Source organism: Drosophila subpulchrella, chromosome 2R (assembly GCF_014743375.2).
Source record: "Drosophila subpulchrella strain 33 F10 #4 breed RU33 chromosome 2R, RU_Dsub_v1.1 Primary Assembly, whole genome shotgun sequence".
Taxonomy (NCBI): Eukaryota; Metazoa; Arthropoda; class Insecta; order Diptera; family Drosophilidae; genus Drosophila; species Drosophila subpulchrella.
In genome coordinates, this window is record NC_050611.1 from 5,870,009 (window position 1) to 5,888,336 (window position 18,328).

Here is an 18,328-nt window from a genome sequence, read left to right on the forward strand (position 1 = left end):
TTTTGTTTTTTAAGATAAGACATATTTACTTTCCACTGAGTACCGTTGTAATAATAGTTTTTAGGGATTGTATAATTATTTTAAAGTCAGTATTAATATTTATAAGTTGAGGGTTGTATTGGACTCTTACCGAATTTAAAGGTATTCTTAACGTCGTTCAGCCATTTTGGCCTTCCTTTCTTTCTTTAGGTTTTTTTGCCCCTCGCCAACTATACTTGTCTTTGGAGCTGGAGCGGATCTGGACGACTCCTTGTCGGGAAGGTCCATTCCGATGCCGACTCCGATTCCGTTCCATTCCGTGTGCAGGATATGTTTACAATTTGTGGACACGCCGACCGTCATTTGATTGCTTCCCTCTCGCTTGTCGAATTCTTGGTTAATTCGCCAGGTGGCTTCAGACTGCGCATTGCTGGGGGGTTGGAAATCGTGGGGGGGGGGGGGGGTTCCAGGTGGGTCGGAAAGTAGGGAGGCTACCGTGATAAGCGGACCTCGTTTGTTTGCTCAGAGGCCGCACGGAAGATGACGTGCCCGGGATGGCCCATAAATGAGACTGGCTAAGGCAAACAAGACCGGATACACAGGATACATACAATCAAATAGGGCTGTAACCGGAAAAGGGCAGAACAGGTCTATATGTCTCCCTTAATCTGACCAAACACACCTCTAGTCGTGCACTTTTATATTTTAATACATATACGCGGAGATCTTCTACAACAATCTTGGGTTTAGTTATTAAAAACCTTTCGATTACCTTTTGAATTTATCGTAAAACTAAAGCTACTGTCAAAACATCAAATTATTTATAAATTGTTTTAAATAAAAGAAAAAAATTATTTTATCTTAGATTTTATTAGTATTCTATGGAAATAATTAGATCATACGCAATTTGTCGTCACGAAAGTTTTTACTTTGGTTCTTAAGGGAGTAGTCAGGTAGTAACAATGTAATATAACAATTACTGTTAAAAAGTGGGGAAAAATTTACTAAAAATAGAAACCGGCGCTATTTGTTCATTTATGAATATTTTTGTATGATGGAAATTTAACTTGTGTTAAATCGTTGCACCCAGTGTCATTTTGAATCAACCTCCGAAAGTCAACCGGCATTCAAAATAAAAAAAGTTTTAAACTTTTTTTCAAGTACAATGAACCTGTAAAAAATCTTGAACGTGAAATAAAAACTTTTCTGTAAAAAAAATAATTTGCAAATGGCGAAAAGTACCTGACTACACCCTTATTCCATTTTTTTGAAATAATCATACTAGTTATAGTATTACAAAAAGTAAGGCAATGTATACATTGTACATACCCAAAAAAACATATTTTTTTCTATTTTTTTCTTTTTTGATCGATTAGATTTTCAATTAAAACATTATTTCAAGATAAACTTAATATCAATAATAATATAACATCCAAACACTAAACAGTGTTATAATCTTCTAAAGCCTGCAGAACATTTATTTAAAAAGAAAATAATTTATATTTCTCACTAAAATTTCCTGTAATTGCATTTATTAAAATAAATAAACATTTTAAACATTGGAAATTTCAAAGAGATTTCCTTATAACTTGATAATGACATTAAAAACTTAAATACAAAGTAGTGGCGCCAAAACAAAAACCAGATTTCGATTTTAAAAGCTGGCAGTTCCAGGTCGGACATTTAAAAACTAAAAGTCCAACTGTCAATGTTAAAATATTTGTATTTAATTTACAACACACTCGTTTCCTAAATTCTGCTGATTATATTTCTAAACAATTTGCCATGCAGCCACGCGATTTAATACGCATTTTTTTGCTTTTCTGCTTGAGATTTGCCATTAATTTTTTCATTCTCTACCGCCAACAACAGAACGCCGTTACAGCCAAGTCGCAGCGGCCTGGGACTCTGTTGAAGGACAAAAGCTGGTATCTGTGAAACTCGCCCAGCTGTTTTTTATTTTGCACGCTAGTTTTGTTTGTTGAAATATGGAAACCTGCGTAAATTGCGAGGAAAACACGAGAAAATACAAGTGCAGCAAGTGCGAGGCGCCCTAGTAAGTATCTCCAAGTTGTAAACTCAAGTTGGTATAAAAGAAAAACCACAATTTCAGCTGTTCTGTGGCTTGTTACAAGGAACATAGAGATTCCCCCCAATGTGCGACAAAGGATTTGGTGGGGAAAATGGCGGAAAATGCATTCCAGGAGGAGCCCACGCTCCATGTGCCCTTCAGCACAGATGACACCGTTCCCGCAGAGAAGCTCCAGCAATTAGGTGGGTTCACTGACTACCTAAAGCAGCAATTGCTCATCGTATTCCCCCGCAGAACACTGCCAGGAGCTGCGCAACTTGCTCCACAATCCCCACCTGCGCTCGCTGCTCCAGCAGATCGATGTGGCCATGAATGCCCAGTCGGCCATGATGGCCGCCATGCAGGAGCCGCTCTTCGTGGAGTTCGCCAATGCCTGTCTGCAGGTCGTGGAACCCATGACGGATGCAGAAAAGGCTGAGTTGGAGCTATGCTCCTAGGCTAATCCCCCAAAAGTTCCCACTTCAGAGTCTCAATAAATTCCACCATGTATTTTGTAACTAATACATATCAATATCCTCTCCAGACTCGTGATCGGCTTGCTTGGAAGGATTGCTTAAGACGGAGGAAACAGTACAGAATCTACAAGCAATGTTAATAAGTACACACAACCCACCTTTCGCCCACTACATATTCCTCCAGATCCGTCGGCATCTTGGCCTGGTTCAGTTTGTGGGCCAGGCCAAAATAGCGTCGCCTCAGCACATAGGCCATTTCCTTGGGCTGCCGGTCCCTGGTGAAGATGCCCTTCCTATTGCCACCAATCCTCGTATAAGCTAGGACAACAAATGTAAATTCCAATCAAACGAAGGAGTAGCTCCACTCACACTGGGCCGTTTGGAAGTCGGCAAAGTTCCACACAAACTCCCCGATGAACCAAGAATTCTCCCGCAACTTGTCGAATGCCTGAAAGTGCTGGGAATATAGTTGCCGCTGGAAGTCAGGGGAACCCATAAGCGAAGGCAACTAGAAAGAAAAACCTTGAAACGAAGGGTATACCAAGGATATAACCCATACCGATCGGTACGACTCGATGGAATCCGCGCCGTACTCCATCATAATCACCAGCTTGTTGGTCAGATTATGCCACATTGTGGCCTCAGTCTCTACGGGACCTGTGATTCTGTCTAGCCTGCCAGAAGTTGAGTACCAACCATTATACCGATTGAAGCCCAAAATGTCCACCAATCCAGCGAGCTCGCATTTACTCGCTTCATCAGTTGGCGTTGCAAGGGCAGCCGTTAAAGGACGACCATGGTCCAAATTCCGAGTGTAATTGACCAAGGATCTGGAGGATAACGAATGGTATTAAATAAATAACCCTGAAATCCTCTTACAAACCCACTTAAAGTATTCTGCGGACTGTAACGTACAGCTGGGCTCATTGGCCAGCGACCAGGCGATGACACTTGGATGGTTCCTGTCCCTGTGGATCAGCTGCTCCATTGCCGACATGTGGTTCTGCAGCAGGCCTGGGTGAAAGCCCTCTAAGTCCACCGCCGAGCACTCATCTATAACCATTATGCCCTGCTCGTCGGCAAACTGCATGGACTCCTCGGAATAGGGATAATGGGACGTGCGATAGGCATTCGCTCCTATCCATCGGAGCAAGTTGAAGTCCCGCAGCATCAGAGGATTGTCGTGACCCCTGCCGCGGATCTCCGAATCCTCGTGGCGGCCAAATCCTCGCAGATACAGGGATTTGCCATTTAGGAGCAGGCTGTTGTTGTCCCATTTAAGGCTGCGAATTCCCACCGACATCCGGTAGACATCCAGCCGGTCATCATCTGATGTCTCTTCAATCTCCGAATCGCCTTCGAAGAGCTCCACTTTGAGTCGGTAAAGATAGCCTGGCTCATGATCCATGAGATAGGGCCACCAGGCTCGGGCATGATGAACGCGCAGTCTACCCTTAAAGGGATGCCTGCTAACCTGCTGGGCCACCACTTCATCCTGTTGATCACGCAACTGGACACGGAAGTAGTAGTTTCTCCGCCACTTAGTTGTGGTCTTTCCAGCTATCCACAGCCGATACTTGACGATGCCCACTTTCCTCGAGGTGTATTCTGTGGACACGGAGACATCGCTGATAAAGACCAGGGGCGTGGAGTACAGCAAAACACTCCTGTGGATCCCAGCGTAGTTGAAAAAGTCAAAACCATATTCTTGCCGGGTTCTCTTGGATGTGTCATCACCATCTTCATGGAGCTCTCCTTGGGGAATAGTTAAGTTATCCAGTCTGTTGTCGCACATAACAGTCAGTCTGTTTTCGGCCCCGAAGTTCACAACGCCACCCACCTCCGCCTCAAAGGGCAATCCCCCGGAGCTGTGACGGACGACGTGCTGCCCATTGATCCACACCTCGGCGCGGTAGTGGACACTTCCGAATCGGAGCCACGTTCGAAGCCTTCGATCCCAGGAGGAGGGCACAAAGAAGCTTCTCTCGTACCAAACTGGACCCACATGGTCACGCAGTGATCGACTGACCGTGATGTCATTATAGGATGCGGGCACCGCCATGGGAATCAAATGGCGACCCGACTGGCTGAGACCCTTCTCGAACAAATTCTCCTGGTTGTCCTTGTTGATTAGGCCAGAAGAAGAACCCTTAACCATATGCCAGATTCCGTCTAGCGATCGCACTTCCCTGGTCTCCGAGTCTTGGGGAAAAAGCAAGCCGCTCGTAGGAGGGGGCTTGTTGAAATCAATCTCCAAGGGTGAACCCTGGACAAGCAGGAGCATTCCGCTGCACAGCCACGTTACCACTTGCATATTGACAAATTGCAACTAGGAAGCTTTCGGAGAAGGAGAAGTCTTCTGGTCTCGCTTCTTCCAATTTCACACCTATTCCAAGCCGAACTGATTTAATTATAGGTTATCTAATCAGGAATGTCGCCAAGCTTAGATTTATTCAACTCAAATGCTGACCACAGAAATGTCTTTAATGAATATTATCACTTGAGATCTTGAATACATGCTACAAATTTGAAACTGCAATCTCAGTCGAAATATATTGAAAGTGGATGGGAATAGGAGGTGATTTTTGGGTGATCCATGTGCAGTTGGAAAAACTTGTGTTCGCCTTCCACAATCCATTTCATCTCCATATCGTTGTCCTGTAAGCCAGAATATTAGCTTCCGAATGTAAAAATAAGTAATAGTTCGTACACTTACCATGAAATTATTACTTTGGTATATGTTTTCACTTAAATACACATTGAGTTTTGAGCAACGGCCGAAGCCGATCTCCAGTGCCACAAATGTGAAATGCTTAAACCCAAATTGGCAGCACTCCAGTCCCAGTATCTCACATGCCTTCATTTGTTGCATTATAATTTCTAGGATTGCCTCCTTAGGAAAATGACAATTTTTTAAATACAATTCGGTTATATTTTCAAAGCATCCATCATATAAGTAAAGATGATAGCCTGCCACTTTCATGATCTTACACGGGACATTTAACTTTTTAATTACATAGAATAAGGGCATTCCGGCGTTTATCTCGAGCATTTTGATACTACTTCGCTTTGCAGACATCAGGACTTTTTCAAGGAAACCTTCGTCATCATGATCACATAGAATAATCTGTTTCAAGTGCTTGAGGTGCTCCAACTTTGTGAAAAACCATCGCTCCAATTCCCAGCTGTAGCCCTGCAGCAGCTCTAGGTTTTTGATCCCTTCCCAAGGCAACTCTATGCTCTGGGTGTCATTTATATCGAAAATGGCCAGTTTCAAAATTTTTAAGCTTCTGGCTCTCAGGATGTCAATCAAATGGACGACCTTCATTTTGCTGCAATAGGATAGCGTAAGGTTCTCCAGGAACTGGAAATCCACCAAGTGCTTGCCAGTGAACTTTCCATGGGGACTAAATGTCGTCAAATTAGGTAAACTATTTATCATTTTGGGTAGGTCCGAATCGCTTAACGAAAACGAATGCGTTGAGAAGCGAAAATCTTTAAGATTTGGAAAGACATAATCAGTAAATATATCAAAGTTTGATTGTTTTTCCATCCTCAATCGTAAAGCATTGAGAGATCGTTGAGTGCTTTCCAGGAAGAAACGAAGATCCTTGTCGCTCAGGTGCAATTCGATCAGGGAAAGATTTAAAGATTTATTGCAAGACCGCCAGACATGGGGCATTACTTCCAAGAACCGAGGATGCACTTGTGTCAACCTTAGCTGTATTGGCAATTCCAGATAACACAGAATTAGAATTAGGGCATCATCTGGCAGGCTTAATAAATCAGACTCGGCGTTCTGTAAATAGATTTATAAAACAAGATTGCTTTACATTTGAATGACTTGAAATATTTAAACTACCTGAAAAAGTTCTTTAGAAAGTTTTAACGAGCTTTTTATTTTAATTCCTGTAAATATGGCTGATTAGTATCTAAAAATCACAAATGTTCAGTTAACTCTGACAGTGATTGTTTTTCAACATATTATATAAACATAAAGCTTATAAGATTTTTCTCCTGAATAACATCGCTTTTTTTTGTTTTTTGGCTAAAAGATTATGTGCAAAAAATAAAAAGTTATTTTAAAAGTTATGAATATTACAATTTTTAAAGAAACTGAAAATAAAATCAGAGTTATTTCTGCTAAAAGCTATAATATTGTAATTCCTGTACACAAAACTGAATTAAGCCAAAAAGAAAATGATATATTATAGAAAATATTTGTATATTATATAATACATAATTCTGTAAAATATTATTTAAAAAAAGGGAGACCTTCATATATCCATTTCTAAGATTTTCCTTGTAACCAGTTTTGTTTATAAGCTTATTTTTTTAGCATACAAGATTAAATTAAGTATATTTTTTTTAAGAATGACATTATATAAAAAAAGAATTGTGTTCTTTGCAATCCTTTTTCCTTACTTAAATTGGAATATTTCGGTATTTTTTGAAACAGCCGAGAGTTTGCAGCACTGTTAGATATTGGAAGCGTACTGTTAGCCGTCAGGCTCACGAATCGCTGGCATATACATAAATTGTTATTTTTCTAAAGATGTTTGGTGTATTAGGTAATATTTTAACAAGGCAAACATGCTCAATAAATTTTTCATACAAAATTAACAGTTCGCAAAAATTGGAGGGAAATCGTTAACAGAAATCTGTTGTTTTCATCTTTGGTATATTTAGAAAAATGTAAATGGTATTTAAAAAGTATATTTCCTAGGGCCGTACGGTATATTTGATCGATATTTCCGCGGTCACACTGCTGGCAGCAAAACAAACTGCAAAAATAATAATCCTTGGAGTTCTTCTTAAGCAACCAAAAAAGAGGAACACCCCCCAAGAAACAGGATGCAGAAGTACGACAAGATGGAGAAGATCGGGGAGGGCACTTACGGCACGGTGTTCAAGGGTCGCAACCGTGACACCATGGAGATAGTGGCCCTGAAGCGGGTGAGACTGGACGAGGACGACGAGGGCGTGCCCAGCTCCGCCCTCCGTGAGATCTGCCTGCTGAAGGTGAGTCCGGGGCCGGACCAGGACCTAATTTGATTCTACACAAACCTCTCAACCCGCAGGAGCTGAAGCACAAGAACATAGTGCGGCTGATAGACGTCCTTCACTCGGACAAAAAACTCACCCTGGTCTTCGAGCATTGTGACCAGGACCTTAAGAAATACTTCGATAGCCTGAACGGGGAGATCGACATGGCCGTCTGCAGGAGCTTCATGCTTCAACTACTCCGCGGACTGGCCTTCTGCCACAGGTATAGCTGAGTTTTCCCATCAAATGATTGGAGTCGACCGATATCGACATTCTATTCTTAAGTACAGAGTAATAGTTGGAAAGGGGTACTTATACTATACCATATTGGATTGCCATAAAAATATTTGTTCCCATTATTTCTTCAATACCCCAAGTTAAGAATTCTCAACTAATTCAATAACTTAATGTTAATATTCTAGCCACAACGTCCTGCATCGCGATCTGAAGCCGCAGAACCTGCTGATCAACAAGAATGGCGAACTGAAGCTGGCTGACTTTGGCCTGGCTAGGGCCTTCGGCATTCCCGTAAAGTGCTACTCCGCAGAGGTGGTGACCCTGTGGTACCGACCACCTGATGTCCTGTTTGGAGCCAAGCTTTACACAACCAGCATAGACATGTGGTCGGCTGGATGCATTTTGGCCGAGCTGGCGGACGCTGGACGACCGCTGTTTCCCGGCTCCGACGTGCTGGACCAGCTGATGAAGATCTTCCGAGTGCTGGGCACCCCCAACGAGGACTCCTGGCCGGGGGTATCGCACCTCTCTGACTACGTGGCGCTTCCATGTAAGGAGTCCGGCGTTAACTTCTTGTTTAGAATCTGATTTTCCAAACTCTTTAACTCGACAGCCTTTCCGGCCATCACCTCGTGGAGTCAACTGGTGCCTAGGCTGAACTCCAAGGGTCGCGACCTGCTGCAAAAACTGCTCGTCTGCCGGCCAAATCAGCGTATTAGCGCGGAGGCCGCCATGCAGCATCCCTACTTCACGGACAGCAGTTCTTCGGGCCACTGAAACGGATGGGAATAGTGTTTCCTATTGTATTGCGACTGTTTCCACGTACTTTGATTAGACCTAAGCCGAAACCTATGAATGTGTGCAGTGTCCCCATATGCAGTAGATGTCGATTATAGACTAAGATAAACTGTTCTTTATTACTATTTGTTTTCTTTTGTCTCGCTTACTAAGCAAGAAATCATAGCGAAGTTTGATTAATGACAATCCTTACCAATGTGACATTTTAGCTGCCAAATTAATCGTTAACGTTTTAACACTGGTTGATTTTAAAAAGATCTCATTTCAAATCCTTTGATTTTAAAATTATGTTTGTTAACTAATTTGTTAGGATCTAACAAATGTTTAAAATTGTCAAAGTTTACCTTACGCGATGTCTACTGTTCGTATGAGTGTGCACCAAAAACATGTGTCATCGGATATAATTAATTTAAATCCCACTCTTTTATTCTGAATTCTAAGGAACTAAGATTTCTGGTTTCAAAAATACATTTTAAAGACATGACGTTTAAGGGTTTTTCTGATTAAATTAATATTTAAATTCCAAAGAAACCGGCTTTATCCGATGGAAACTAGGAACCAGAATTTCAGATGTATCCTAGTTTTGTAGAGCAATAAAGAGGAGTTCGTTCAAGTGTGTACCATTGGAAGCAAGTGCTTTAAATACCAATTTCTAATTTTAATTTTGACGTTTAAAAGCAATTTTTAGCATTAGAGTTTTAAATGTACAATAAATGGACACTTACCATTATAATACTCTTTGGAGAGGTCTGTTCGGACCAGCGTCACACGATAGGGGTTAAAGTAGACCTGCGCATATGCGATTTGAGAACGAGAATCAGAATGTCACTTGATTGAGAGAGATGTTTTAGTTTTATTGTGCTACGAATTCTTCACCGAACCGGTCGCGTTCTGAGTCGGGCGTACTTCTATATATTTAGACCGATAAACAATACCTGTGGATCGCTAGCTATACAGCGATTAGAACTGAACCGAGAAAAAACAGAACCCCGTAAATAAAACAATCGCACAGGACTGTTCCTAGCAGGCGTCGGTATAGAAAAATATCGAAAAGAGCTCTAAAATGACCTGGGGATTTGTCACATGTGGCCCCAACGAGGCCTTAGTTGTCTCTGGTAAAACACAAAATCATTATATACTCGATAGCGCGAGCAATTGGCGAATTAATTAAAGAATTCAGCGAATATAAATAAAATGGGCACACACACGCACCCCACCCCTAATGACGTCACTATCGATTTTTGTGTACCGCATACAAGAAGAAGATAACAATAATACGAAGAAGAAGCATTCCGAAGCCGTGCGCGCGCATTCAAACGGCGTTGCGATGCTGTAATCCAGAATTCTGTAATGTTTTGTAAACAAAGTGTTTTTTGTTCGATTTCTCCGCAGGATGTTGCTACATGAAGCCGCTTTTGGTGCCGGGAGGTCGGGCCTTCGTGTGGCCAACTATCCAGCAGGTTCAGCGGTGGGTATTAAACACACTTCTTTCCAGGGATTCAAAGAAAACTCCCTTTTAGGCTAGGATTACGGTTAGATTTTGAAATTGGTCTTTAAGTACCAACACTTTTTTGAACTTAAATTTTTATAACAGTTCTTAAACTACCTTAAAGACTTAACCTTTAGTTTTAATCAAAATAATATTCTGATTGAGTGAACTTACAAGAAACTTGCTTGAATCAACAGGGTTCGTGGTATTATATCACTTATCACTATATCTCAAGGATTATGGTTCAACATTTTTCGGAACCAACGAACTATTAGCAAAACGTCTATATTATATTTAAACAATAGTTCCTATTGTTTTGAAAAAAGGCAATGTTATAGACTAAGCCGGCATTATTGAAAAAGATGTTTCAATAGAGCCTATAACCTTAAATAGTTTGTTAGGTCTAAATACCTAGTAATAAGATTAAGTGTTTTCAAAATTAGTAAATATTAACATTTCCCCATTTCCCACAGAATTTCATTGAACACGATGACCCTCCAGGTGGAGAGTCCTTGCGTGTACACCAGCCAAGGAGTTCCCATCTCCGTGACGGGAATCGCCCAGGTGAAGGTCCAGGGTCAGAACGAGGACATGCTGCTCACCGCCTGTGAGCAGTTCTTGGGCAAATCGGAGGCGGAGATCAACCACATTGCATTGGTCACCCTGGAGGGACATCAGCGGGCCATCATGGGTTCGATGACCGTGGAGGAGATCTACAAGGACCGCAAGAAGTTCAGCAAGCAGGTGTTCGAGGTGGCTTCCAGCGATCTGGCCAATATGGGTATAACTGTGGTCTCCTACACCATTAAGGATTTGCGCGATGAGGAGGTGCGTTATTTTAAGCCGATTAATGATGGCCATAATCCCTGCACAACTAACCCAATCATCAGCAGTGATGGGAACTATTTTGAATTTCCCTAAATTCCATTATACACTCTTTTCATTGTACTTTTTTTTGATGTGGCTCTTATTTTAAACAGTTTTAGACTATAACAAGTTTGTTGTTTAATACTCAACTAACATAGAAAGCCAAAGAAGTTATATATATTTAAAAATGCATTTTTAAGTATATTTGTAAAGTCACTAATTCTAATTGACTTATGAAAATTTCTTTTAACGAATTTAAATAATTTACAAATTCTCTCTTCTGTTCTTTCATCTCTTACCGTATTTAACTGTATTAAGCTTTTTTTTTAGTATTCTAAAATCGAATTTCCCATCACTGTGTACTGGCTTCGAGTCCCTTGCTCCCTATTAACCTCTTGTATATATATGTATATATATATTTCTTGCATGTCCACATGGATCCAATGTAGGGAGACTCAAAGGTGCGTATGTCCGCTCAACCGCCTGCGTGTGGAATCGGTGGGATCCGTGCCCCATTCTCCTGCTCCTTTTTGGGATAAACGGGATACTGACTCTCGCTCTCAACTTCCTTTTTCAGGGCTATCTAAGGTCATTGGGAATGGCTCGAACGGCAGAGGTTAAGCGAGATGCCCGGATCGGCGAAGCGGAGGCCCGGGCTGAGGCCCATATTAAGGAGGCCATTGCTGAGGAACAGCGCATGGCTGCCAGGTTCCTCAATGACACCGACATTGCCAAGGCTCAGCGCGACTTTGAGTTAAAGAAGGCCGCCTACGATGTGGAAGTACAGACCAAAAAGGCAGAGGCCGAGATGGCCTACGAGCTGCAGGCGGCCAAGACCAAGCAGCGCATCAAGGAGGAGCAGATGCAGGTCAAGGTGATCGAGCGCACCCAAGAGATCGCCGTGCAGGAGCAGGAGATCATGCGTCGTGAGCGCGAGCTGGAGGCCACCATTCGCCGTCCAGCTGAGGCGGAGAAGTTCCGCATGGAGAAGCTGGCCGAGGCCAACAAGCAGCGCGTAGTCATGGAAGCCGAAGCAGAGGCTGAATCGGTTAGATACCACTTAAATATGGGAATTTTCCATATCGATTGTGTTGATATGGAACGTCCCATGTGAGGATAAAAACCCTGGCCTTGACTGTAGCTACTTCTTGTTCTGTTACAGATCAGGATTCGCGGCGAGGCCGAGGCCTTTGCTATTGCCGCTAAGGCCAAGGCGGAGGCTGAGCAGATGGCCATGAAAGCAGAGGCCTATCGCGAGTACCGCGAGGCTGCCATGGTGGAAATGCTCCTGGACACTCTGCCGAAGGTGGGTTGAGTTTTCCATTGAAACATTTTCCTATTTATAATACTTTTTGTAATGTTAGTCTCTATTGTACATCTTAAGATTACTTTTACCATAGTTACTAGTGAAATATTAATTTGCCAAATCTTTCTGCAGGTGGCCGCCGAGGTGGCTGCTCCACTGTCGCAGGCCAAGAAGATCACGATGGTGTCCAGCGGAAATGGCGATATCGGTGCCGCCAAGCTGACCGGCGAGGTGCTGGCCATCGTCAACAAAGTGCCAGAACTGGTCAAGAACATAACCGGCGTGGACATTGCTCGGGTACGTTCCAATTCTGAATTTATCTAACTTCGAGTCTCGAAGCTCGTCGAGGTGAAGATGGACGACCCAAACGAAACAAAACAAATGGCAATCAAAAGACTTGGTAGACAAAAGAGGACGCCGATTCAGTTTGCTTCCGTTGTTTGATTTGAGCCTTGTTTTGCGATATTGATTCCCTGATTTCGATTTACTTTACGTTTCCTTTCTCTTCATTTCAGTCTGTGCATGCTGGCTAAACAAGTATCCAAACGAAAACCAAATCAAAACACACACAATTATGTAATCTTCAAAAAAAAAAAAAAAATTATGCAATCTTGAACGATCGAATACTTCAAAAACTGAAATCGAACGCATTTAAACTTTGTTTATGTATTTAACAGCATAATTAATATATTATTGAATCTTTGTGCTAACCCTACAAATTTTGCAACATGTTTTACACACGCACTCAGAGAGAGGAGCAGAGATATTTTGTATTCAATATATATGTATTTATATAAGTGTATTGCACAAAGCGTGGAATAAATATTCTTCCTTGAATCAAAAAATGTAGTTTTTATTTAAATTATTGTGGGATTTTTTCCAGCTGGATAATACTGAAGTTTTATATCTTATTCCAAGAACGTAAGCAAAAAATATAATTATGTTATATAATAAATATATTATAAATATTTAAGCTTAATACAAAATCCTTCACAAGATATAAAGTTTTTAACGTTTTTTGACGTTTTCACATCTCCCCAGTCCAGTCTGTTCGAAATTACTTGAAATTACTTGTAAACATGAAAAAAGATTACTTAATCAAGGAACTGATTGGATCTTCAACCATATTGTCGGTATGTAAAGAATCATATTTTGCGCCCTCAAGTAATAATTTTTTAATAATAAAAATCATATTTCAGCTCGGCAGAGAATGGGATGTCAAAAGCATAAATGAAAAACTGATAAAAAATCTAGAAGAACAAGTTTGTACCCTGGTGGAAAAGATTAAACACTATGAGGATTCATTAAGAGACAAGAACGACTTTATAAAATTGTTGATGGAGAAAAATGATGCCGAGTCCAAGAGAGAAAACAAAACTATAAACAAAACCAGGTTGTAATGAGATCCAATCAGATAGAATATGAAGATTTCCAGACGATGCAAAAACAACTTGAGGAACGTCAATTGCAAAATACTACGCTTTCAAAAAAAATATTAAAGTCGGAATTAGAGTCAAGGAAAAGGAAATTGAGCTGACCGAATATAGAGTAAAATCCAAGGCTTATGATGATAAACTTAAATATCGAATTATTGAACTGAAATCAATTGTCAAATTAGACGCTGCTAGTCTAAAAGAAAAAAATGACAGACTAGGGAAATATACTATTAATGTTAGAAGCTGCGATAATTAAAATCTTCAAAAGGTTATACTAAGCCACTCTAAAATACCTAATCTTAGATTTAATAAAGTGGATTTCGATTTAAGTCCGCATTTCGGCGGTATTTAATTGGATGGTAATTCTTCGTCGTTTCGATGGAAGTGTTAGTTTTAATGACTTCACATTTTCTTCAGTTGCTTGACTGGCTCGTGCAAAAATCCCAAGTCAAGATGGAATATTGACATTTGGTGGGGATGTCGGAATCTTGGGAGACCTCATTATTCTCTCTCTATTATAATAATATAATAATAGATCATACATACAAATCTAATTTCTAACAGCTTTTTATATAAAGGACCAAATAGAAACTTGAAAATAAAAACATTATTTTTATTTATGTACATATAACTAGTTATAAATTACATTAAGAAAAAAAAACATGTTCAATTAGTTTAAATTCTAAAACGATCTTCAAATTGGACCCAGCGAAAGTTTTTTACACTTTAAAATAAATGTTCTTTTCTTAAAAAGACTGTTGAAGAAATATATCGTTTATCCCCGCAATCCATTTATTTCGTAATTCTGTAAGCTTTAAAATATTTTTTCTCCGACATTTGTGTAATTAAAGATATTCTAGATATGTTCAAAAATAGTTCTTATTTTTAATGTTTATTGGCGACAGCCTTTTTCCGACACAACGACCAAACGCTCCAGCGTTGCCAGATGTGGTGTTCAGAGCAGAGATTTTAGTTTTAGGGGTAGGATTTTTTTTTTTTGTTTTTTTTCTAAAACATCTATGTTAGTTTTCTATGAAAACTGGCTAAAAGTTACACAAAAATTACTTTGCATGCAAACATTTTATAATAACTAAGATTATCACGTTACTTTTCTTTGCAATTGTTACTAAAATCACAATATTTTTTTGAGATTTCCGTTCTATATTATGTTTAAATTCAAACAACAGTTTGAACTTAGGCGGAAACGTGGATTTTTTAGTGTGAACCTATGGTCGGCCTAACGCATTTTCCGGCGAAATCCAATTCACCCTCTGGTAACACTGCATCCAGCTGGAACAAAAATTTTAATCAGAATAGAATATCAGTATTATAACGCACAAAAATTCCCCAAGCGAGGGGGCGGAGTCAAAAGCTATCCATATGCTGCTCAATTGAGTTTCATTGAGAAAGGAATCAGAGAAGGGGACTTCCCCACCTTAGAAGCCAACAAAATCGACTGCGGCACTTGTACAAGGAAAAAAGTTCGGCCTTTAAAAGCGGAATGAAATGGTAAAAACAGCATAAATTAACCAAGCGTATCGACTAGGTATATTATAATATCGCAATTAAATAAGTGGTCGGTAGACTTGTTGCTTTTCCCAGTTTCCATATCGCTGCTGGCCTTTATTGATTTTGTTTTTGGGCCGTTATCAACAACCTGCCGCCCACTCCGCCCCCGAATGATTTATATTTACCAGCCAAACAATTGGTTTTCAAATCGACGCTATCTTATCAGTCAGTCCCCCCGAATCTTGCTAATTTGTTTATACTTAGCTGATCAGTGATCACATCTGCCAGCGTTAATCCGCAATTGGATGGGGGATATCTGGTGAACCAGATGCTAATTGAGTGATGACTTCGTTAATCAAGTTGTTACTCCACCTCTGCTTCCTAACAAAAACGAATCGAATCGAACGTGTTAAATGGTAATTTGCGCCTTGAATAATGCCGCACCCACTCGCCAAATCAAAATCAATAAATGCAGCTCCTTACCGCCCTCCAAGCCACCCACTTAACTATATTTTCCACCAATTTCAGAAGGTTTATCTGCGTGGAAACCAGATTTAAATCGAGTGGCAACGAACCTTTTATCACTTCCGAAAGGCAGAACCGAAAAACGTCGCAAAAATGAAACTGAAACGCTGGCGGCACAAGCGTAAATAGTTATTTACCCAGAGATAACCGAAGGGGAAAGACATTCACCCAACAGCCGGATTCGTTTTGGAAAACCTTCGGAAAACAAGCGGAAAATCATGCTGGGTCGCACACAAAAACTCCTGTTGGGCATATCGATACTGATACTAGTCGATGTGGTTTGGGTCTCCTCCAGCGAGCTAACAAAGGTGAGGATCTACTATACCCCATATTCAAATATCTAATCCTTCATTTTCTTCCCAGTTTCTCTACAATGAGGCCAAGTTCGACAAACCCTTCTTCTGCACATACTTCAAAACATCCATGTTCAGCATTTACCTGCTAGTCATTGGTATCCTGGCTCCCTGGAAAGAGTCCTGCGAGCGTCAAAATGGAAACTATGCTGTAAGGTATTAGAAAGCCAAACTATAGGGCACAATATATATTTGTATTTCCCACAGATGATGGAGCAGAATGCAGACGACGAGAATTATTACACCAATCAGGCTGTTTTGGTAAGCCAAACCTGCTTAAATGGGCCTCAAAAACTCGTCTAACCCTTAGGTATTTACTTTGCCAGGGAGATCCTACCTATGTGCCCATTAGATCGCCCCACTTGGGAGCCCCAGCCAATAATGCCACCTCAAACTCCCTATCCGGCACCGAAAGCGATGACTCCAGTGTGAGGAGTGTGCGTTTCAGCAAGATGGCCGAGGTCAGAGAGATGTCCGCCCACGAAGCCACCGATGCTTTGATGGCCAGGCTCTCGTATGCCGCCAGCTTGAGAATCAGGCGGCAGAAGACCCACCACAAGACTGCCAAGACCGCCCTGCTCTTCTGCCTGCTCTGGTTCGCCGCCAATTACTTCTTTCAGTTGGCCCTGGAAATGGACGAGACGGCCATGATAACGCTGGTCAGCTCAACGTCGTCGTTCTTCGTTATCTGCCTGGCGGCCGTGTTTCCCTCGGCGACGGGTGACAAGATGACCATCACCAAGGTGATTGCGGTGGCCATGAACATTGGCGGCGTGGTTGCCATCACCATGAACGACCTGCACGACACAAAGATGACGCGAGGCGTCCTTTTGGCCCTGTTCAGTGCTTTCTTCTATGCCGCCTATCTGGTTTTCGTGAAGCGAAAAAGCGATACGGAGGAAAAGGTCGATATACCTTTGTTTTTCGGTAAGCCAAATCATTGAATTTTGAGTTTGTTATCGTTGCTTATCTTTGGCTCTCTTGCAGGTTTTGTGGGCCTCTGGAATCTGCTGCTATTGTGGCCGATTTTCTTCATTCTCCACTTCACCAAAATTGAAACCTTTGAGCTGCCCAGCCAAGGGCAGTTTGCCCTATTGTTCCTCAACGGATTGATTGGCACTGTGCTGGGAGAAGCCCTTTGGCTGTGGGGCTGCTTTCTGACCTCCTCCTTGATTGGCACGCTGGCCATGTCGCTGCAGATTCCGCTGGCTATCATGTTCGATGTCCTGCTCAAGAACAAGCCGTATTCGCCGATGTTCTACATGGGCTCGGTACCCATATTCGTCGCCCTGGTTTTCGTATCCCTACTGATGCGAAACGACGATTCCGATCCGCTGATGAAGCTGTTTAGGATTGTATATAGAAAGGTCTGCCGGTGCCATAAGCCAAGCATTGTGAGGTGAGTCTTGTATTCTGCCAAAATGAACTGCTTTTGAACAGGATAATTACTCATGTAGGGTCAACGATGACGAGCAGCAGGAGTCGCTAATAAGCAACAGCGATTGAACGCACCGATGATCGGAGGCTTTTTGCGCTTCTACAAACTTTGAATGTTGCTCATTGCAATGCAATCTAAAACTTGGCTGTTCACGAGTTCGTTTCGAATCGTTCTTTAATCTATTGGGACAAGTCCTGCACAATTCCCCATCTGCCCTGATTTGTGTTTCTCATTTGTGCATTTTCCGTTGGATATTATTATGTTGCGATCTTGCATACAACTATTTATTATAATCTTACAAGTGTATTCTCTGTAAATAGCTTTAGCTCCCACGAATACCGTTTATCTATGTGATAGTCTACAACGTTTTGCTGAAGTCCACCTATAATTTATTGTATTTTCTCGGTATTCACATTGCGCTTAGCTGTATAATTGTTGACTTCTCAATACAAGATGAATATAAGAAAACATATACACATATTGATAACTAATAACAATAAATAAAACTTGTCTACCGTAAGCCTCCAAAATGCTACAGTTAGTAGGAGGTTTATAGACTCTCGAATAATGCTGACGCTGAACAATCTGAAAGTGAATCATAAAAAAAATCAGTTCTGATTAGCTCAAGCTCAATTGTTATAAATTGAATCAGCTTTTTGAAATAATGGTGGCTGTTATGAAATCGCCTCGGTGAAATTAAAACCATGGGTACATACTTTATTTTTAGTTTGTTTACTAATAGAGTATTAGGGCTTTGAAACATACAGTCAAACTTTTATAACTTGAAGATTATAGATA

At 41.1% G+C, this 18,328-nt stretch overlaps 6 protein-coding genes across 7 annotated transcripts; 4 read left to right on the top strand and 2 right to left on the bottom strand.

Annotated features, from left to right (window-relative positions):
* Positions 1-1,755: 1,755 nt before the first annotated feature.
* On the top strand, positions 1,756-2,568 carry LOC119549322 (zinc finger HIT domain-containing protein 3). Its single transcript, XM_037857298.1, has 3 exons — positions 1,756-2,035; positions 2,093-2,253; positions 2,306-2,568. The coding sequence occupies exons 1-3, from the start codon at positions 1,968-1,970 to the stop codon at positions 2,506-2,508; spliced, it is 432 nt and encodes a 143-aa protein (XP_037713226.1). The 5' UTR covers positions 1,756-1,967; the 3' UTR covers positions 2,509-2,568.
* Positions 2,532-4,844, bottom strand: LOC119549318 (beta-glucuronidase-like). The gene is made up of 5 exons (XM_037857293.1): positions 3,414-4,844; positions 3,086-3,356; positions 2,896-3,034; positions 2,685-2,844; positions 2,532-2,623 (listed from the first exon to the last, which is right to left on the bottom strand). The coding sequence occupies exons 1-5, from the start codon at positions 4,838-4,840 to the stop codon at positions 2,569-2,571; spliced, it is 2,052 nt and encodes a 683-aa protein (XP_037713221.1). The 5' UTR covers positions 4,841-4,844; the 3' UTR covers positions 2,532-2,568.
* A 104-nt stretch (positions 4,845-4,948) lies between these two features.
* On the bottom strand, positions 4,949-9,469 carry LOC119549320. The gene is made up of 3 exons (XM_037857296.1): positions 9,333-9,469; positions 5,243-6,325; positions 4,949-5,184 (listed from the first exon to the last, which is right to left on the bottom strand). The coding sequence occupies exons 1-3, from the start codon at positions 9,333-9,335 to the stop codon at positions 5,068-5,070; spliced, it is 1,203 nt and encodes a 400-aa protein (XP_037713224.1). The 5' UTR covers positions 9,336-9,469; the 3' UTR covers positions 4,949-5,067.
* Positions 7,272-9,134, top strand: LOC119549321 (cyclin-dependent kinase 5 homolog). Its single transcript, XM_037857297.1, has 4 exons — positions 7,272-7,548; positions 7,608-7,795; positions 7,995-8,359; positions 8,423-9,134. The coding sequence occupies exons 1-4, from the start codon at positions 7,381-7,383 to the stop codon at positions 8,584-8,586; spliced, it is 885 nt and encodes a 294-aa protein (XP_037713225.1). The 5' UTR covers positions 7,272-7,380; the 3' UTR covers positions 8,587-9,134.
* Positions 9,470-9,472: 3 nt separating the features above from the next.
* LOC119549319 (flotillin-1) lies at positions 9,473-12,870 on the top strand. Of its 2 annotated transcripts, XM_037857294.1 has the most exons (8): positions 9,473-9,722; positions 10,000-10,075; positions 10,570-10,924; positions 11,413-11,424; positions 11,541-12,011; positions 12,126-12,269; positions 12,402-12,566; positions 12,785-12,870. In XM_037857294.1, the coding sequence occupies exons 1-8, from the start codon at positions 9,671-9,673 to the stop codon at positions 12,800-12,802; spliced, it is 1,293 nt and encodes a 430-aa protein (XP_037713222.1). In that variant the 5' UTR covers positions 9,473-9,670; the 3' UTR covers positions 12,803-12,870. The 2 variants fall into 2 exon arrangements, with proteins under 2 accessions (XP_037713222.1, XP_037713223.1); XM_037857295.1 differs by lacking the exon at positions 11,413-11,424 and having other exon boundaries at positions 9,474-9,722.
* Positions 12,871-14,970: 2,100 nt separating this feature from the next.
* On the top strand, positions 14,971-18,052 carry LOC119550502 (solute carrier family 35 member F5). Its single transcript, XM_037859195.1, has 7 exons — positions 14,971-15,214; positions 15,743-16,047; positions 16,103-16,243; positions 16,300-16,353; positions 16,419-17,019; positions 17,080-17,491; positions 17,550-18,052. Exons 2-7 carry the CDS (start codon positions 15,958-15,960, stop codon positions 17,596-17,598), a joined length of 1,347 nt encoding a protein of 448 aa, XP_037715123.1. The 5' UTR covers positions 14,971-15,214; positions 15,743-15,957; the 3' UTR covers positions 17,599-18,052.
* Positions 18,053-18,328: the final 276 nt, after the last annotated feature.

Coding starts and splice junctions, on each gene's coding strand:
- LOC119550502 (XM_037859195.1), top strand. CDS start 15,958: ATGCTGGGTCGCACACAAAAACTCCTGTTGGGCATATCGATACTGATA. Junction 16,048..16,102: donor CCTCCAGCGAGCTAACAAAG/GTGAGGATCTAC, acceptor TTTTCTTCCCAG/TTTCTCTACAATGAGGCCAA. Junction 16,244..16,299: donor GTCAAAATGGAAACTATGCT/GTAAGGTATTAG, acceptor TATTTCCCACAG/ATGATGGAGCAGAATGCAGA.
- LOC119549319 (XM_037857294.1), top strand. CDS start 9,671: ATGACCTGGGGATTTGTCACATGTGGCCCCAACGAGGCCTTAGTTGTC. Junction 10,076..10,569: donor ACTATCCAGCAGGTTCAGCG/GTGGGTATTAAA, acceptor CATTTCCCACAG/AATTTCATTGAACACGATGA. Junction 12,270..12,401: donor TCCTGGACACTCTGCCGAAG/GTGGGTTGAGTT, acceptor ATCTTTCTGCAG/GTGGCCGCCGAGGTGGCTGC.
- LOC119549318 (XM_037857293.1), bottom strand. CDS start 4,840: ATGCAAGTGGTAACGTGGCTGTGCAGCGGAATGCTCCTGCTTGTCCAG. Junction 3,035..3,085: donor CCATCGAGTCGTACCGATCG/GTATGGGTTATA, acceptor TTTTCTTTCTAG/TTGCCTTCGCTTATGGGTTC. Junction 2,624..2,684: donor GAATATGTAGTGGGCGAAAG/GTGGGTTGTGTG, acceptor CTCCGTCTTAAG/CAATCCTTCCAAGCAAGCCG.
- LOC119549321 (XM_037857297.1), top strand. CDS start 7,381: ATGCAGAAGTACGACAAGATGGAGAAGATCGGGGAGGGCACTTACGGC. Junction 7,549..7,607: donor GTGAGATCTGCCTGCTGAAG/GTGAGTCCGGGG, acceptor CTCAACCCGCAG/GAGCTGAAGCACAAGAACAT. Junction 7,796..7,994: donor GGACTGGCCTTCTGCCACAG/GTATAGCTGAGT, acceptor TTAATATTCTAG/CCACAACGTCCTGCATCGCG.
- LOC119549322 (XM_037857298.1), top strand. CDS start 1,968: ATGGAAACCTGCGTAAATTGCGAGGAAAACACGAGAAAATACAAGTGC. Junction 2,036..2,092: donor AGCAAGTGCGAGGCGCCCTA/GTAAGTATCTCC, acceptor CCACAATTTCAG/CTGTTCTGTGGCTTGTTACA. Junction 2,254..2,305: donor AGAGAAGCTCCAGCAATTAG/GTGGGTTCACTG, acceptor ATTCCCCCGCAG/AACACTGCCAGGAGCTGCGC.
- LOC119549320 (XM_037857296.1), bottom strand. Junction 5,185..5,242: donor ACCAAAGTAATAATTTCATG/GTAAGTGTACGA, acceptor TCTGGCTTACAG/GACAACGATATGGAGATGAA.